The sequence below is a fragment of the Piliocolobus tephrosceles genome, chromosome 6 (genome assembly GCF_002776525.5).
Source record: "Piliocolobus tephrosceles isolate RC106 chromosome 6, ASM277652v3, whole genome shotgun sequence".
Lineage (NCBI taxonomy): Eukaryota > Metazoa > Chordata > Mammalia > Primates > Cercopithecidae > Piliocolobus > Piliocolobus tephrosceles.
This window is the reverse complement of record NC_045439.1, coordinates 39,422,805-39,443,442: the sequence shown is the minus strand read 5'-3', so window position 1 is coordinate 39,443,442 and position 20,638 is coordinate 39,422,805. Positions and strand designations below refer to the sequence as shown.

At 37.0% G+C, this 20,638-nt stretch overlaps 1 protein-coding gene across 1 annotated transcript in view; it reads left to right on the top strand.

The window, feature by feature from the left end:
• The window catches only part of GPHN (gephyrin), a 728,696-nt gene that overhangs the window by 648,335 nt on the left and 59,723 nt on the right, over positions 1 to 20,638 (top strand). Inside the window, exons 14-17 of the mRNA XM_026456013.2 lie at positions 8,384 to 8,503; positions 10,100 to 10,158; positions 11,258 to 11,411; positions 20,174 to 20,295. Coding sequence (XP_026311798.1) covers positions 8,384 to 8,503; positions 10,100 to 10,158; positions 11,258 to 11,411; positions 20,174 to 20,295 — 455 coding nt within the window. The remainder of the gene's footprint in view (positions 1 to 8,383; positions 8,504 to 10,099; positions 10,159 to 11,257; positions 11,412 to 20,173; positions 20,296 to 20,638) is intronic.

The following is a 20,638-nucleotide window of genomic DNA, read 5'->3' as shown; positions in this document are numbered from 1 at the left end:
TCTTTTCTTTCTTTCTTTCTTTTTGAGGCATAGTCTTGCTCTGTCACTCAGGCTGGAGTGCAGTGGCACAATCTTGGCTCACTGCAAGCTCCGCCTCCTGGGTTCACGCCATTCTCCCACCTCGGCCTCCCAAGTAGCTGGGACTACAGGTGCCCACCACCACGCAGGGCTAAGTTTTTGTTTTTGTGTTTTTAGTAGAGTTGGGGTTTCACCATGTTAGCCAGGATGGTCTTGATTTCCTGACCTTGTAATCCACCTGCCTCAGCCTCCCAAAGTGCTGGGATTACAGGCGTGAGCCACCGCACCCGGCCATATTCATTTAAACAACATATTTCAGTTAAAACTATTGCCACACACTGGCACAAACAAGTTTGGGAACAAACTCAATTGATTCTTGGAGTGTCAGCTTACAGGTGTACAAGAGAAGAGTGTAACAGCTTCAAACTTGAAGTGTGCTGGGGCCATTGTTTTGTTTAAGAGGAAATAGCATCTGTCAATCCGGTGAGTTATGAAGGTTGATCGACAGGGCTCCTACCTTACTGAATGGAACTAGAAGAAAACCAGAGAACTTTTTTCCTTTCCCTTCTGCTCCCCTTTAAAGTTTCCTCTTCCTGAGATGGAATACTCAACTGCTACTACCACACAATATATAAAAATAAAAGTGGCAGCAGGCGCGGTGGCTCATGCCTATAATCCCAGCACTTTGGGAGGCCAGGGCGGGCAGAACACCTGAGTTTGCGAGTTTAAGACCAGCCTGACCAACATGGAGAAAGCCTGTCTCTACTGAAAATACAAAATGAGCCAGGCATGGTGGCACATAGCTGTAATCCCGGCTACTCTGGAGGCTGAGGCAGGAGAATCGCTTGAACCCGGGAGGCAGAGGTTGCGGTGAGCCGAAATCTCACCACTGCACTCCAGCCTGGGCAACAAGAGCAAAACTCCATCTCAAAAAAATAAAAATAAAAATAAATAAAAGTGGCAAGAAATAAATAAATAATAATTTTTGAAATAAAGGCAGCAGTTTGGCAAACACTATGTTCCATGCCTTTCTTCTTTGGCTTAGCATAGACTAACAGTAGAAATGAGTTGAGATATATAGGAGAAGGATGGTACCAATGGTGTTAACCCTAGCTTCCTCATTTTAGCATCCAAAAATTGAGGAGATTCACATACAGCTCTCTGAAGCTAAGTTGGCACTATAGTGATATATATTCTTGTCCATGCTGCACCAAGCTGGATCATTACCATGACCATTTTTCTGACAAAAAGAACAGCTAGGTTTGATTCTTTTTTATAAATGACTGTCTTATTTTGTTTGTTTGTTTGTTTGGGTTTTTTGTGGGGGAGGGAGGTTGTTCTTGGTTTTTGTTTTCTGGGTTTTTTCTTGAGACAGAGTCTTGCTCTGTTGCCCAGCATGATCTCAGCTCACTGCAACCTTCACCCCAGTATGGACTCTGTGTGGGGGCTCCAACCTCACTGGGTTCTCTCTTCTGATCCATTGGTCAATGTGTCTGTTTTGCTGTCCAAACCTTGCTATTTCAGTTACTATAGCTTTGTAGTATATTTTGATTTCTGACAGTGAGAAGCCTCCAGTTTTCTTCTTTTTATTCAGGATAGCTTTGGCTATTTGGGGTCTCTTGTGGTTTCATACAAATTGTAGGATTTTCTATTTCTGTGAAGAATGTCACCTGGTATTTATATAGGAATTGCAATGAATCTGTAGATTGCTTTTTTGGTAGTATGGTCATTTTCACAATATTAATTCTTCCAACCCAACGATGGGATATTGTTTCTTTCTCTCTTTTTTTGTGGCTTCTTCAATCTTTTTCATCAGTATTTTATAGTTTTCCTTATAGAGATTTTTTAACCTCCTTGGCTAAATCTATTCCTAGATTTTTTTGTAGTTATTATACATGGGATTGCTCTCTCATTTTCTTTCTCTGCGAGTTTGTTCTTGGTGTATAGAAATGCTACTCATTTTTGTATGTTGATTTTGTGTCCTGCAGCTGTACTATATTTATCAGTTTGAAGAGTTTTTGGTGGACCTTTAGGATTTTCTATATATAAGATCATGTTATCTGCAAACAGGTACAATCTGACTTCCTCTTTTCCCCTTTGGATACTCTTTATTTCTTTCTCTTGCCTAAATGTTCTGGCTGGGACTTCCAGTACTGTGTTGAATAAAAGTGTTGAAAGTGGGCATCCTTGTCTTGGTGTAGATCTCAGAGGAAAAGCTTTCAGATCTTCCCCATTCAGTATGATGTTGGCTGTGGGTTTGTCATCTAGGGCCTTAACTGTGTACACTCATTCTTTCTATACCTAAGTTGTTGAGAGTTTTAATCATGAAAGTTTGTTGAATGTTATCAGATGTTTTCCTAAGTCTGTTGAGATGATCATATGGTTTTTGTCCTTCATCCTGTTGGTGTGATGTATCACGTTTATTGACTGGCATATGTTGAGCCACCCTTGCATCCCCAGGGTAAATCCCACTTGATCATGGTAAATGATCTTTTTAATATGCTACTGGATTCAGTTGCAAGTGTTTTATTAAGCATTTTTGCATCAAGGATATTGGCCTATCGTTTTCCTTTTTTGTGTTGTGTCCTTTTCTGGTTTGAGTATCAGAATAATGCTGACCTCATAGATTGAGTTTGGAAGAATTCCTTCGTCTTCAGTTTTCCAGAAGAGTTTGAGAAGAATTAGTATGAGTTCTTCTTTAAATGTTTGGTAGGATTAAGCAGTGAAGTCATCAGATCTTGGGCTTTTCTTCAATGGGAGACTTTATTACAGATTCAGTCTTATTACTCATGATTGATCTGTTCAGGTTTTCTATTTCTTCTTGGCTCAAGCTTGGTAGATTGTATGTATTGAGGAATTTACCCATTTCTACTAGGTTTTCTAATTTTTTGGCATGTAGTTCTTCCTAGTAGTCTCTAATGACCCTTTGTATTTCTGTAGTATCAGTTGTAATGCCTCCTTTTTCATTTCTGACTTTGTTTATTTGTGTCTTTTTTTATTAGTCTACCTAATGCTTTGTCAATTTTGTTTATATTTTCATAAAGTCAACTTTAATTTTATTTATCTTTTATGGTTTTTTAGTCTCAATTTCATTTGTTTCTCTGATCTTTATTATTTCTTTCCTTCTTCTGATTTTGGATCTGGTTTGTTCTTGCTTTTCTAATTCCTTGAGATATATTACTATGTTGTTTCATTGAAATCTTTCTACCATGTTGGTGTAGGTGTTTATTGCTATAAACTTCCCTCTTAATGCTGTTTTTGCTGTATCCCATAGGTTTTTGTCTGCTGTGTTTCTATTTTTGTTTGTTTTGGGAAATCTGTGTATCTCTTAATACATTTATTGATCCATTTGTTGCTCAGGAGCATGTTGTGTAATTTCTACATGTTTGTACAATTTTGAATGTTCCTCTTGTATTGATTTATACTTTTAGTCTGTTGTGGTTGGAAAAAAATTTGAGATAATTTTAGTTCCTTTAAATTTGTTGAGACTTGTTTTGTAGCCTAATATGGTCTATCTGGAGAATGTTCCGTGTGCTAGTGAAAAAAAAATGTGTATTATACATCTCTTGGATGAAATGTACTATAAATACCTGTTACGTCTATTTGGTCTAAAATGCAGTTTAAATCCAGCATTTCTATGTTGATTTTCTATCTGTATGACTTTTCCAATGCTGCGAGTAGGGTGTCAAACTCCCCAAATATTATTGTATTGAAATCTGTCTCTCCTTTTAGATAAATAATACCTGCTTTATAGTGGGTGATCCCATGTTCAATGCATCTATGTTTACGATTGTTGTATCCTTATGGTAAATTGATCCCTTTATAATTATAGAATGACTTCTCTTGTATTTCTTTTTACAGTTTCTGACTTAAAGTCTGTTTTATCTTGTATAAATGTAACTACTCTTACCTGATTTTGGTTTCCATTTGCATCAAATATCTTGATTGATTTCTTCACTTTCAGTCTATATGTATCTGTATAGGTGAAGTGAGTCTCATGTAGGCAGCAAATAGTTGTGGTTTTTTTTTTTTTTTTTAATCCATTCAACTTGTCTGTATCTTTCAAGTAGGGAATTTAATCTATTTACATTTAAGGTTATTACTGATAGATGAGGACTCCTGTCATTTTATTGTTTTCTGGGTTTGCTTACCCCTTGCTTCTTCCTTCTCTTATTGTTTATCATTGCAGTTGGGTTGTTTTCTATATTGATTCTCTTTTATTCTTTTCTCTTTCTCCTTTGTTAATCTGCTGTACCAGTGAGTTTTATGCTTGTGTGTGTTTTTATGATAGTGATTATTGTCTTTTTGCTTCCAGATATATTACTCCCTTGAGAATTTATTGTAAGACCAGTGTAGTAGTAATGAATTCTCTCCATTTTTGCTTGTCTGGGAAAGACTTTATTTCTCCCTCATTTCCAAAGGATAGCTTTGCTGCATATAGTATTCAGAGTAAGAAATTTTTTTATTTCAGCACTTTGAAGATATTATCTCCTTTCTTCCTGGCCTGTAAGTTTTCTGCAGAGAAATCTACTGTTAGTCTAATGTGGATTTCATTATATATGACTTGATTTGGAGACCTTTGGACTTCCTGGACCTGGATATCCATACCTTTCCCCAGACTTGGGAAGTTTTCAGCGATTATTTTATTAAATAAGTTTCTTATGCCTTTTCCTTTCTTTTTTTCTGAAACTCCAATAATATGAATATTTGTTCTTGTATGGCGTTCCATAAGTCTTACAAGCTTTCTTTACTCTTTTTCATTCTTCTCTTTCTCTCTCTCTCTCTCTCGCCGGGTATTTCAAATGACCTACCTTCAAGTTCAAAGATTCTTTCTTCTGCTTTATTAAAACTGCTATTGAAGCACTCTATTGTAATTTTTTATTTCATTATTTGAATTATTCAGCTGCAGGATCTCTGGTTCTTTTTTATGATTTCTATATCTTCGTTGAATTTCTTTTTCTTATGAATTATTTTGCTGATTTTGTTGAATTATAACTAGGTGTTTTTTTGGTATCTAATTGAGTTTCCTTAAGATCATTATTTTGCAATTTCTTTTCCAGGAGTTCACTGATTCCCTTTTCATTGGAGTCTGTTACTAGAGATGTATTCCTTTAGTGGTGTCATATTTCCTTGCTTTTTTGTGTTTCTTGTGGCCCCATGTTGATCTGTGTGCTTGGTGGAACTATTGCTTCTTTCCGACTTTCTAGGGTGGTTTTGTAGAGAAGCCTATAGTTGGCCTTTAGTGTGTTGGTTGCAAAGGGCATGGTGACTTTCTGGACAGGTGCAATGGTGTAGTCTCCATGCAGCTTTTTCAGTTGCATTCAATGTCAGCAATAACTGTGAGTACTTCAGTGGCCTAATCCATAGAAGTTTGTGTCAGTGGTAGTAGTGTCATAGGCTGTTAATATCCTTGGTGTGGGTTTTTGGAGTCCTCCTCTTCTTGTTTTCCACACAATAGGGAGAATCAGCTAAAGGGATCCCTCTTGGCGTTAGGTCTGACATGCCCTCCAAGCAGCTACAGTAGCACTAGGCTCAAAAATGGTGCTTGGAGTGACTGTGGAGCCGGGATCCAAGGCTCAGGGTCTTGTGAATCCATTGTGGCACCTGGTTCTCGGGGTTCAGGTTCATTGTCTGTGGCAGAGTTGGGTGTAGGTTATCCAAAGAACCAAGATTTATGACTCTGAGGCACCCCCTAGCAGCTTGGACCCAGGTGCTCTGGTTGTACCTGTGATTTTATACCTAATGGGTAGGGTGTAGTACTGACCAAACTCCAAAGAAAAAGGTTTTGGCCAGGGGAGCAGGGTATGGCCGCAGCTCAGGAACCAGAGCCAGTAGGGGTCAGCAGCAGCTCGGGTCACAGTGGATAAGGTACTGTGTAGTAGTGACTCTAGACCCCTGGATGGTGGGGCTACACAGATCCTTGCCTCAGACTCTGAGGCCAGGTGCGGCAGCAGCAGATACCTTAGAATGGCAGAGCACAGCTATGGTTTGATCACCAGGGGGATAAGGATCAACACAGAAATGACTCAACTCCCCAGAGAGAGAGGTATCTCAGCAGCTCAGACTCTAAGGGGCTATTGTCTAGCTCCAGAGAAGCGGAGTACTAGAGTTATTTGACCTGTAGGTCAGGGTATCTTGGCGCAATCGGCACTGTTTCCCTAGGATATGAGCGACTACATCAGCTCAGCCTGGGATGCATAGGTGCTCAGCTTGGCAAAGTGTGTGCCACATACTTTCTAAGCCTTGCTGTAACAGCAATATGTCTGGAAAAAGGATGATTAAAGATTAGAAACTATCTCCAATGTCTAGATGGAGTTAAGAGAAACCAACAAAGGAATCTGCAGCATCCAGGAGCTAGCAACCGTGAGATTTCCTTACCACCTCTTAGTCTGAAGGAGCAAAGAAAGATGATGGTACCTGAACATGGGAAGATTCATAGCTATGGGAGAGGATTGCCCAACAGCAGCTGTTGCCCTCAGTAGTAGAGATGCCCTAACTATCACCAAACTGCAACCCAGGAGGAAAAGAGCAAGGGGAATGAAAACTCTACTTTTCTGTCTCCCTCCTACCCTCTAATCTCTTACTGACCCCTCCCTTTGGCTGAGTCTCACCAGATGCCAAAGTGATGGGAACCTGTTTAAAATAGTCCGTAGAGGTCAGCTTCTGGACCACAGCACAGAGTAGAGAATGATGATGTGATCTGGAGAGGCAAACAGAAAATGAAACAAATCTTTGTCTTTGTAATGCTTAGACATTATATATTCTAATTCTAGAATATATAATGTACTTAACATTGTACCTAGCATAGATTGTGGGTTCAATAAATATTAGTTATTGGTAGTATTGCTTGCAGTAATAATATTATGGAGAGAAGAATTTTAAGACTTTTCTAATAAATTTCCTGTTTTACTTTGATTTTACTTTCAGTAGTAGGGTATTTTTTTTTCTTAACCATTCCCTAAGGGGTGTGTGTGTATATGTGTGGTTTATGTTACTTTATCTTATTTTGGTTGTTAAAATAACAACGACAAAACATACACACACACATAACATTAAATATACCATCTTGACAGTTTTTAAGCTTATAGTTCAGTAGTGGTAAATATATTCACAATGTAGGGACTTAAGGTTTTAAATAGAGTTATGAGTCACTTAACGAAGATATGTTCTGGGAAATATGTTGTTGGGCAATTTTCTTGTTCAACCATCATAGAGTGTACTTACACAAACCTGGATGGTTTAGCCCACTACACACCTAGTCTACGTGGTCTAACCTATTGCTCCTAGGCTACATACCTGCACAGCGTGTTACTATACTGAATACTGTATGCAATTATAATGGTAAGTATTTGTTTATCAAAACAAAAAGTATAGTAAAAAATATGGTAATCTTATGGGACCACCATCATATATGCAGTCCAACATTAAGCAAACTATCCTTATGCAGCACATGACTATACTTATGAGGCAGACATCTTTAGAAAGCAATCTTTTGGCAGGGGGGGATTAATATTGTCTCAGGATTTTTTCTTAGGGGGAATTTAAAGCATTCCTTTTCCAAACTTCAGTCTAAATCATTGCCCCTGACAAGTGACTTTCAGATCACTTGTCTATCCGATCAAATCTTATCAGATGAATCTTACAGAAAAATGCTTTTCCCCATGTTGTAAGAAGTTAGCAGGGAAGGTTCTATCTTTTATACCATCAATATGAGAGCACAGACAATGAAAATCTTGTTTTTCATTTTCAAAAGTAATGTTTAACCTAGGTCATTACAGACACTGGAATCGTTTTTAAAGATTTGGTTATATTTGCTTAACTTCTATTATTAATTGATAGGTGAGAATATGTTTTAGAATATTTTCAAAGGCAGTACTTTAAATATTTCTGGCTTGCCTTTATTTAACCAAAAAGTTTAGTTAATAAAGTACTACATTTCTCAAACATCAGAACTTCAGTAATTTGCGAAGGTGATTTTTTTGTAATTGTTATTCATAATGTATGTCCTAGCAATTTTTTTACTTGCAGACTCTCAAATCACTTTACATATATTAGGAAAATGTACATTATTTGAGAGGCAAAAGTGGCAAATGTAAATGGCAGTTCTTCAAAAGTAAAGCAGAGCACCAAGAAAGACACCTAATAGTTATTACCTTAAAGTACATATAAAATCAGCTTAAATGAACCTAAAGCCTCTTTAGTGTGAGTGCACCTGTTTGTGGGTAACTTTTATTACATAGCCGAAAATGAATAATACTGTAAGACTTTTTGTATTTTTTTAATATTAAAAAAATTAACATCCACTGCAGACTTTTCCTTTGCAGCAGCAAAGTACATCAACTGTCTTTTTCATGTTTATTTCCAGCCAACTCAGACAGTAATGCCAGGACAAGTCATGCGGGTTACAACAGGTGCTCCAATACCCTGCGGTGCTGATGCAGTAGTACAAGTGGAAGATACTGAACTTATCAGGGAATCAGATGATGTACGTCATCACCAACTCTTACTGTGCTGTTGTTCCTATGGCAGTATTATGTCACAACCATTTTCTGCAATGTTTGTGAGATTAACCCAGTTTTTTGGGTTGTTTTGTTTTGTTTTTGCTTATGGTGGTATCTTATATTGTCGTATATGAGTCTCCAGTAAATAAGAAATTTCCTTAAGCTTGAAAATCTGTTGTTACAGGAGGGGTTTCTGTGATCATTTCTGTTATAGCAGAATTTGAACCATATTTGACCCAAGCAGTTTCACATGCAAACAAGGAAAGAAAGTACCTCAAGAAAGAAAAGCGGAGATATTAATGGTTGAGATACCTTCCAGAGCAGAGATATTAATGGTTGAGATACCTTCCAGAGCAGAGATATTAATGGTTGACATACCTTCCAGCTGAAAAATTTGCCGCTCAGACTAGCTTCTGATAAAATGTCAAGGAGTTCATGAAATCAGAATTCACTAGAGAAGCATTTAACAAAGAGCACTTGGGCAAGTTATTGAATATTACACTAAGCCAAGCACTTGAACCAAATGACCCTTTCACCTCTGGTTTTCTGTAAGTCCGGAAAAAGTTGTGCCACCAAATGACAACCTGCAAGTATCAAGTGTATGTCAGTTCTCCCTCCATTGCCTCAAGTAAAAGATGTTGGAATCTAAGCAAGCCTTTATCTCACTGAAAATAGTAGCAGGTTATTGAAACCAGAGTATAAGCCAGTAATAAAAGTAGAATAGATTCAACTGAGATTTTAATAATCAGCTATGTTTCTTGTTTTGTGAAGAAAGTAAAGATATATTGTAAAGCTGAGGTTGAAAATAAACATATATTCTCCCAAGCTGAGTAGATAGTAAAATTGGCCATGCCAAGAGACAGACACTTTCCTTGATCTGAAGATTTTCTTTCTAATCACCTTTCCATATGTAAGGTTTATAAAATTCAACTCTTGGCAAACAGGTCACATGGCTTCCTGTTAAAACTGCCTAAGCAGATTTATTGGCATCAGGGAAGCCAGCAGAGCACTGAATTCCAGAACACATGCATCCACAGACTCTGCCGGATGACAAGACACAGTTCCAATGTCACAATATTATTCACAGCCCATAAATGTAAAATTGATTATTGCAATTAATGTACAGAAATCTACTACCAGGCAAACTATAAGTCCTTTACTGAAATTTCTGTAAGTATTTGGTAACCTTGGCATGGTATTGATCCCATGATTCATGGGAAAAGAAGAAAGCTACTACCTCCATGCACATTCACTTTATTAGGGTAGCTATATACACACACACACACACACACACACATATATATATATGTATATGTATATATAAATTTATAATGTATTATAAACAAGATCTAATATTTGAATTGGTACATTTTAATTTTTTTATTTATTGCCACCAAACCTTCTAATTTTTCAGGAACCTGTGTTAGAAATTCAGTGTTTTCAAACGGTGTAGCAAATAATTGTCTTTTTCTCTATATTTGTATATATCCTGGGCCTATCTGATGGTAAAAGTATCAGAGTAGCTGAATTCTACTGCTCAGAAATTCTGTTTGAAATTACATGACCTGCTCTTATTATAGGGCACTGAAGAACTTGAAGTGCGAATTTTGGTGCAAGCTCGGCCAGGCCAAGATATCAGGTAACTTCAAAACACATAGAATATATAACCTACTTTTGTTTCTACATGATCATTTACTCAGGAAACCCTGGCTGCTATAAATCTGCAGCCATGTCAATTAGCCATTAATTTTCAGGGCTTTAACAAAAAGCAAAATGAATTTTATGAATTCTGTATCATATATCTACCCTGCCTACTTTCTAATGAAGATAGTAAAGGCAAGTTAGTGAAAAGCAAGATGAGAAAGAGGTAAAGTCATGAGCCTACATATTCTACAGTTAATTCTACTCCTAGATAATCCAGAATTACCCAATCCCATTCCTAAATCTGGAATTTGGTATTAACTCAGATAATACCAGAATTGGGTATTTACACAGTTAACTGATACCATATGCTCTAGTGACTACCAATAATAATGGAATAATCTGCTGCTCCTTATATGCAAAGATGAAGCTATTTGCTATAATAAATAGTGCATATACCTTAAATTATTTTTCTTACAATGGAATATGTTTACCCTGATTCCATTAATACTAATTTGCTGAATATCCCTTTGTAACGAAGCTACACTTCTCCCATCCCTATGGCAGCACACCAAGGTGAATATACCTCGGTAGCCACAGATCAGGACCAACCTAAGTGGTCCAAATGGAAATTATCTCTATAACTGTAACCTCATTAGTATTAATCTCCTTGCCACAAAGCTAGCCAGCTGTGGACCTCTTATCATTAATGCCGCTAGATAGTTTCATACGAATTCTTGCCTTATCAAAGAAAGTTTACAATTGGTATTTTTACTATAATGTAACACAAAACAATTTGTAAAGTAATTTTCTTCACAGGTACTCAGGAAAAAAAATTTTCAAATATGAAGTAACATATTTTTCTTTAGCAGTAATATATTCAAATCCTATTTCTGTTTTCTGTTGTGTGATTTAACTTTTAAAATTAAAAAAGCATAGGATTTTTAGAATCCCTTCATTTCATTATTTTTCTACTACTTTATTTCTTAACTTTTTTATCCTCTTGAATGTCCTTTTTTTTGACACTAAAGTTTCCCTCTGAGTTGAGAAAATGTTGTTCTTAATCACACTGCTTATGGTTCTGCTTTGACTTTCAGACCCATCGGCCATGACATTAAAAGAGGGGAATGTGTTTTGGCCAAAGGAACCCACATGGGCCCCTCAGAGATTGGTCTTCTGGCAACTGTAGGTGTCACAGAGGTTGAAGTTAATAAGTTTCCAGTGGTTGCAGTCATGTCAACAGGGAATGAGGTATTAAAAATAAAAATGGAGGGAGTGGGGAGCAGGCCTGTAAGATAAAGGTATTTCTGACATCTGTTCTGTGTTGTAAATAGAATGTTGCAGATTATAGATCATACCAGTGGGTCCACATTCTTATAACAGGGAAACAATAAATTGGCCTAAGGATAGTTTCAAGTTCAGAATATGAGAACAAGGAAGAACTAGTAAAAATTATGTATTATGAAATGTTCTCTTCTATTAGAATGAAATATTATAACCAATGGCGTTTCCACAAAGTCAGTACACATAAGCAAAGAATTTTAGCTGCTAGCTATAGATATTAAACTATGCAAACTCAGTACTTTTTCTGTTTAGACAATGAATTGTGCCCAGCCTGCTGCTGAAATGATGGACCACTTCTGTGTGGAAAGTATCAACGAATCAGGACATCATGGCTAGTATTTCTTACGAAAAGTTCCATTTGATTTTTAATCACCAAGAGGAATTTGATAATCCGTTTTTTTTTTTCTCTCTCCTTAAAGATAGCATCTCTAGTGGCATGATATTTAGAATGGGTCAAAACATCATTTCATTCCTGACTTAGAAAAGAGAATTTAGTTCATCTCTTTCTGAGAACTATTAAAAAACTTCCCATTGCCTGTTTTGCTTAGGTTGTGCAAAACTTCAGTCAGAAGCTCTAAGGTCAAATAGAGAATACTAAAATGTGAATCTGCTGGAAACTCAAAACCTTTTAAAAGAATCAGAAACTATTGAGATTTTTAAAAGTATTAATAATTCCTTTGACGTTACTATTAAAGAAAAGATTAACGGGATTTTTTTTAATCTCTTTGTTCTGAAAATAAACTCATCATTATTTTTAATTTCTTGAAGTCTTGGAAATGATAATTTTCAAAGGTCTTTTTATGACCTTATAGTCCTTGTGGTTAAAGCAAAAGAATAGACTGTTTTATTTTGCGAATGGATAGCTAAATCAACATTCCAGATGTGCTTACTTCCCAGTATATATGCACTAGTCATTTCCAAAAACTATTGATTGACAGAAAACAAACATTCTTTTCAATTTGATCTACACAGTAATGATTTTAATATCCTTAGGACCAAATAACACTATATATAGCATCAGAAATAAATTTTTGTTAAACTGGTTGACTCAATGAACTATTCTTTTTTATGATTTACTTAACATGCTTTGTGCATCAAGTAAGTTCACGGAGTTTGAGAAAGCTATACAGTAGCACACTCATGGACCAGGCATGATAGCTTATACCTGTAATCCCAGCATTTAGAGAGGCTGAAGCAGGGGGATCAGTTGAGGCTAGGAGTTCAAAACCAGCCTGGGCAACATAGTGGGACCCTGCCTCTACTAAAAAATTAAAAATAGCTATGCTTGGTAGCACATGCCTATAGTCCTAGCTACTGGGGAGGCTGAGATGGGAGGATCACTTGAGCCCAGGAATTCAAGGCTGCAGTGAGCTACGATAGCACCACTGCACTTTAGCCTGGGTGACAGAGTGAGACCCTATCACAAAATAAAGTAAAATAAGAATTAACACACTCATAAATAACTATTTAGTTAATAGGAAACTCTATTTAAGCGATACTGCTTATATTTCTCTCTCATGCTTTTGTAGGTCTAGACTCAGCCTCTCAATTATCCAGAGTATATTGTTAGTGTTTTGTTTAAGCTACCTTTTACACTCAGTTAAAACTAATTACTGGAAGTAGGCTAAGGTAATGGGACGAAAATAGAGATGGTATTATATCATGAAATCTAGGGAAGAATTTGTAGTCTTAGTTCCCTGCCCCCATAGGCGTATTACCCTTGAAGAAGCTTTGACTAATTCTACATGACTCATTCCCCTACTTTAACAGGCCTGCTCTACTAAACTATACCACAGTTTTCCAAGAGAATAATCCTTCTAACTTATATAATCTTGGGTTCCATATAGCTCAACATTCCTCCCTTTCTCTTATTCAAGTTAGTTTTTATTATGACTCCGTGATCATATAGTTTAGTTTTGTTCAGCAGATAATTGGGTACCTCTGTGCCAGGCACTTTACTGGAAATTGGTGATAAAAGAGATAAAGCATATTATCTCTCCTGAAGGCTTGAAATTCTCATATACCCAGAAAACAATAGCAAAAAAAAATTACCTATTTTCAGAAGGGGCAAAAGAAATTGCACTTAATGTGGCAAGGCCATAATTTACCCAGTCACAGTACAAACTTCCTTAAGTATTGGTTTTAGTTTCCAAAACCAATAGCTGGTCATGGATGCTCACGCCTGTAATCCCAGAACTTTGGGAGGCTGAGGCAGGAGGATCACTTGAGGTCAGGAGTTCGAGACCAGACTGACCAACATGGCAAAACCCTGTCTGTACTAAAAATACAAAAAAATTAGCTGGGTGTGATGGCACATGCCTGTAGTGACAACTACTTGGGCGGCGGAGGCAGGAGAATTGCTTGAACCCGGGAGGCGGAGGTTGCAGTGAGCTGAGATCACACCACTGCACTCTAGTCTAGGCGACAGAGAGAGACTTCATCTCAAAAAATATAAATAAATAAAAGATATATATGGTTTCACATATATCCACTTCTTGAATTTCATGTGACATATTGGTAAGCAGGACAGTTGCCTTGGCAACCCAAAGAATGTCATACAAGATGTCTATGTATACTCTTTAAAACCTACCCAGTATTTTGTTACTTTATGAGCTTGTTAAGGACCAGCAAATTATTTCAAAATTGGGGATATAGAGTTATCAACTATAGCTAACATGGAATAGCTGATTTCGATATTTGTTGATTTCAACAAACTGTGCATATTAAAATTTAGATATGCAACCTGTGGTGGCTCATGCCTGTAATCCCAGCAATTTGGGAGGCTGAGATGGGTAGATCACTTGAGGCTAGGAGTTTGAGACCAGCCTGAGCAACATAGCAAAACCCTAACTCTACACAAAAATACAAAAATTAGCCAGGCAGCCAGGCATGATGCTATGCCCCTGTAGTCTCTGCTACTCAGGAGGCTGAGGCAAAGGTTACAGTGAGCAATGACCATTCCACTGCACTACACCTGGGAAACAGAGTGATACCTTGAGAAAAAAAAAATTTTTAAAAAAAAAACAAAGAGAGAGGGAGAGAGAGGGAAGGAAGGGAGGGAAGGAGGGAGGGAGGAAGGCAGGAAGGAGGGAGGGAAGGAGGTGAAAGGAGGGAAGGGAAGGGAAGGGAGAGAAAAGAAAAGAAACAAGGAAGGGAAGGGGGGGGGAGGAGGGCAGGGCAGAGCTGCTTAGGAGAAAGGTGCACCAAAATCTCACTAATCACCGCTGAAGAAATTATTCATGTAACCAGATACCACCTGTTCTCCAAAAACCTATTGAATTAAAAATTTTAAAAAGACAGAAAAAGAAAAATCATTCAGAATCCAAAAAAGAAAGAAAGAAGGAAAAAGAGTCTTGCCATTTTGCCCAGCCTTAAACTCCTAAGCTCAAGCGATCCTCCCACCTCAGCTTCCCAAGTAGCTGAGACTACAGGCTTATGCTACCATAGCCACTTCACAGGACAGTTTTTAAGCCAAAATTATTAAACCAATCAAATCTGTCCAGAGTCAGCTTAATGGAAATATTATATTAATTATTTTCTAATACAATTTGTAAAACTCTGTATTTCTAAACCAAATTCTTAAAGACTCCTTAAATTATGTTTAGAAGCTGTAAATGTTTCTCTTCCCTTCTTATCTTGCAACCTAGTAAGCCAGGCAATTAGCTTAACTATCAGTTAAACCTTTTTTTTCCCCAGAGTTTTGTTAAAAGCTATTTGGAACAGGAACATGCTTCATGAGAGCTCATTGACTTTTCTCCCTCTTTTTCTGTTAGACCTATTCATCTGAACTATCTGGGTGTGTCCATAATAACCAGAATGGCGTTTTGATCGATTAATAAATTGAGTTTTCTAGAAGACAGAGAAAGAAAGTGAGATGATTACCACAAATATGTAAAGAATTACCACTATAAAAGTCTAATCATCTTCTCTTTGCAAACAGTGGGAAAGCCTTAAAAGCAAGCAAACCCATTTCAATATGTGAGAAAGAAAGGAAGTCATTACAACCAGTTCAAATAATGTCTTAGGCCCTTGATGATTCCATCAAGACTATAGCATTAATTAAGTCTCTAAAAATACTTCATAGTGAATAATCGTAGTCATATCAAAAGTACTTCAAAATGACCACTGCAATTCCAAGTTGTCTTTGATGAAATTATGCTTTTTAGAAAGATAAATGTGTGAAAGAGAAAACAGAAGCCAGAGTTGTGCCTGGAGATAGTGCAAGTTTATTATTAAATGAACCCATGAATTCATTAGCTACTGGTCATTCAGAAGGGAAAAATAGCACTTAAATATTGTATCTAAAGTCCTCAACAGTAAAGGTTGAACCCCTGACAGCTAACCCTAAAACCCAACAAGCTAGAATGGGTAGAGAGGAAATCTTTCCCAAAGCCAGTTTCTTATAGACAAAACAAAACTAAGAAAAGTTCTTATAGGCACACAACAATGTGGCCAATTGACAGACAGGATGGCCAGTTTCAAATCTTTACTAAGAAAAACAAAAATTAATATAAATCCAATCATAACCAAACAATTCTGGAAACCTTATAACAAAATCAGTATCAGCTATCTTTGGGAGTTCAACAAAAAAAAGGATCAGACCTCATAACAAGGGCTGGAGTTAATATCTAAGCATCATAGACAAGGAATCCCCCCAACAAAAAGGCAGAAGAGACCTCACTGAAATACAGTATAACCAATAATATAACTGGTGGCAAGGGCTCCCGCCTAAGTCTTGGTAGGATTTTCATAATACCAAAATCCTAATACAAAGACCACCAGGGAAACTTGTTGATCATACAAAATGGTTATATTAAAGTTTCTGAGCAAAAGAAAACATCACCTTGACAATGCTGGGGAGGGAAAAGTAATTTTTCCTCAACCCTTATGAGTTCTTACCTGGGACCTCTATAAAAGATAGATTAACAAGAAAAAAACAAGTTAGTTAACATGTATACCTCATGTATATATGGGAGATACCCAAGGGAAAATTAGTAACTCCTAAAGTGTTGGCTGAGAAGTCTGGCTTAAATAGCATGTTCAGCAAAGAACAATACATTCTTAGAGAAGTGATGAGACAAAAGAAAAGGACCTTCAGTCTCTAGGGCCGGCAATTTGTGGGAAGGCAAATATATGGGAAACTAATGATAGATGAAAGGCTAGTTAATAAAGTTTGATCTATAAATTCCTCTGGCGCCATCTGCAGGCTGATAAGTGTCCAAAGATTTATCCCTCGAGCCGGGCGCGGTGGCTCACGCCTGTAACCCCAGCACTTTGGGAGGCCGAGGCGGGTGGATCACGAGGTCAGGAAGTCAAGACCATCTTGGCTAACACACGGTGAAACCCTGTCTCTGCTGAAAATACAAAAAATTAGCCGGGTGTGGTGGTGGGCGCCTGTAGTCCCCGCTACTCGGGAGGCTGAGGCAGGAGAGTGGCGTGAACCCAGGAGGCGGAGCTTGCAGTGAGCGGAGATCCTGCCACTGCACTCCAGCCTGGGCTACAGAGCGAGACTCCGTCTCAAAAAAAAAAAAATGTATCCCTCCGGGGGTTGGGGGAGTTACTTTTGTTAATTTATGCCCTACTTTTAGACAAACAGGAGAAAGGCAGAGAGCGTTTCTTACATGTTTCTTCTCAAGTGTCTTCAGCTCAAAAATATTTGTTATGCTGGCATATTTTGGGGTGGTATATTCTGCTACCCCTCAACAGAGTCTCAGTAGTGTTTCACAACTGGGAAGTCATAAGATTTTTATGAGGGTATTTATAGGATTTTGAGGACCAGGGTTGGCCATGGGGTAGTTTTAAGGTAGAAGTTATTAAGCAAGGTCCGAACAAAGATTGGTCGGAATTTGTAAAATAGGTGAATTGATGGATCACAGTCTTATCTTCAGAGCATATGAATCCATGTGGAATTACTGTTAAAACAAGTTGTCCATGATCTTATCTTAAAGTATATGGATCTGAACAAGCTTGTGTTAAAAATAATTTAGTACAAGTTACATGTCCTGGTTTGGTACAGTTTAGCTGTTATGCAAATAATGGTATAGTTTTGCAAGTTGATGTTTCTGTTTTATTTCTCAGAAGGAAATAGTTTGTAGGCAAGGCAGCCTAGTATAAAGCTTTCACAGAAATTCTGACATAATATAATGAATGCTTAGAAATGTTTTGGGAAGTAGTAAAAGAATGAATGAAAATGTAGAGTCAAGGAAGAGATGGATTCGAATATTCTTAATGATTGAGGTTTTTGGGAAGAGTGGGCTACAAAGGGGAAAACAAAGTTAAATGTTTAGGCCAGGTGCAGTGGCTCACACCTGTAATCCCAGCACTTTGGGAGGCCGAAGCAGGCAGATCACCCGAGGTCAGGAGTTCAAGACCAGTCTGGCCAACATGGCAAACCCCCATCTCTACTAAAAATGCAAAACTTAGCCAGGCATGGTAGTGTGTGCATGTAGTCCCAGATACGCAGGAAGCTGTGGTAGGAGGATCGCTTGAACCCAGGGGGTGAAGGTTGCAATGAGCTGAGATTGTACCACTGCACTCCAGCCTGTGCAACAGAATAAGACTCCATCTGAAAAAAAAAATGTGGGAAGATAGTGGCACCATTGATAATACCAAAAATGAGAAATTGAAATTGGTGACTTGATATGGAGATGATGGGTTATGTTTTGTTTTACCTTGTATTTTTTTTCTATTGAAACTATAATAAATTTCAGACATCATTCCCAAGATGACTGGAAGTATAACAGAAAATAAGATTCAGTTTTAAAAGGAAAAATTGTGAGTTTATTTTAGTATAGTTAGCCTTATACTCTGACATTTAATTCTGTATTGTTTTCTTTGAAATTATTTAAAATGCACTGTAAATCCCACACTCTCATGTAACTAGCTATTTTTTCATTATGTCAGTTTTACAGACAAATAACTGGTTCTCCAGTGACCTCTAATTTTCTATTATTTCTGGAACTGTTTGCAGCAAAATAACAGAGAGGAACATAAATAGCAAAGAAAACACCCTGATAACAGAGGAATCTTATTTACTTGGTGGTCAGCACCCTGCTTTGAAAAAAAATGACAGAATCACACAGTTTTCTTTCTAAAGCAACTGGTTTGATTAATGGAGTTAAAGAGCTGCAAGTCTTGCCCCTTATAAAATTATAATCACTTTAATAACTATATGTTAATTAAGATCAGAAAATTAATCTATGTTAGCATTGCAATAGCAATTTTCCAAGCACTGCCAGTGAGTATGAATGAAAGTAAGTTACAGTATCACATGGCATCTGATTAAGTAAAATTAGTACAGTATTCAAAGGGAAGACTCCCTGGTGACACTGAATAAGATGGTCAGAGTTTTCCTCTAGCCTATTGTAAGGGGACAGTTGGTTGCAAAGCTACTACTGTTCCAATATAAAGTCAAAAATCTGGCCACATAGTATCACTAATGAGTCTGAAGGAAGATTGGGGCTTGCGGTTATTGTCTGGGAGAATTCATATATTAAGCTCTGGTGTTGGCCATATTAGTAGCTATAACATCTTAAATGTGCAGGCTTGCCTTTAACCTCCTAAAACCTCCTAAAATAATAGTCCAGGTTTTCTCACTTCAAATAAGTACTTTTTTTACTTTATAATTTCTGAAATCAAAGCGTATCTTAAAACTTGTACATAAATTGTTTTAAGAATGTGTCTGTGTGTGTTAAGAACCCACTACTCTTAGGTATTTTATAATCTAATAGTCTGTGTTCACATTATAAACTGATTTCATCCGTACTAGCATCTAGGGGTAACAATATGAGAACAATTGGGAGGAAAGTAGGTGATCTTTTGATGTCATATGTCATCAAGAAAGGAAAGAGAATCACATTTATTGTACATTTATCTGCAGAAACTGAATGTTCATTATCTTACTCCTAACAATTACCTTGCAAGGTAGTTATTATTACTATATTTTATAAATGAGAAAATTAAGACAAAGAATTTTGTCAACTTGAATTTGAACCCTATAGGAATCCAAAGCTCTTCCTACTATACAATCTGACTACCTCATTGGAACATCCTAAGATATAATAAGCTTCTTTAATTTTCTTCATAGACATAGTAGATATTAAATCTCTGAAGGTTAATTCAGTTCAGAATAATGGAATTGTGCATACATGTAGCTAAGTATTACTTAAGTTTGCTAGTATCAGAGACAAAACATGTCTTCTCTCCTTCACGTAAGCTTAACTTCTTTGATACTGTTAACCCCACTTCAGAAAAGAGACCAAAAAGTTTGAAAGAAAAGATAAACTATTATTCTGTTCAGACTTAAGGATATCATGTCACACAATCTGTACCTCAAATATTCCCAATGAAAGATAAATTGGAAAATAATATTGGGAGAAAAAAAGGTAATTGTTTTATTTAGTTTGGCCAGTATCTCCAGAGCATTATTATCAAATTGGAGCCCAACCTGGTAAATGTCTGAGTGTTTTCTGACTTCCATAGGAACATTTTCTCATCCTCCTATACTTTCAATATTTATTTAAAGATCTTTTGGGCATTCACCTTCAAAATGCCAGATGCCATTGTAGGTGCTAGATATGTTAAACTCAGTTTAGTAGATTATTTTTTTCATTAGAAATATACAACATTATCTTAATAGAATAATTTGTGGTGGTTTTTTGGCTTTGTAGCTGCTAAATCCTGAAGATGACCTCTTACCAGGGAAGATTCGAGACAGCAATCGTTCAACTCTTCTGGCAACAATTCAGGAACATGGTTACCCCACAATCAACTTGGGTATTGTAGGAGACAAGTAAGTATTTGATGTTATTCTGAGAAGTTTGTATTTGTACAAATATGAGTTTTTGGAGTACTCAGTAGGTGGAGTTGCTGCTAAAGAGACAGTAATTTAATGTCGTAATTTTCACTTATCTCATTCTTCAGAAACCAAAAAATTATAGAGGTATCTATGTCCTTTAGAGATAAAGATTTCTTAGAATGTCTCTGAAAACAAGAGAAATACTTTACTTTCCTATAGGTGTGTTAGGTTTCAAAGGATATTTTTGTGATAGTTTTGGTTTTATCCCAATGGAACCAACAGTGATGGCATTATTCTGATTCACATTTTTACTTCCTTCAAGAAAGACAAGAAAAAC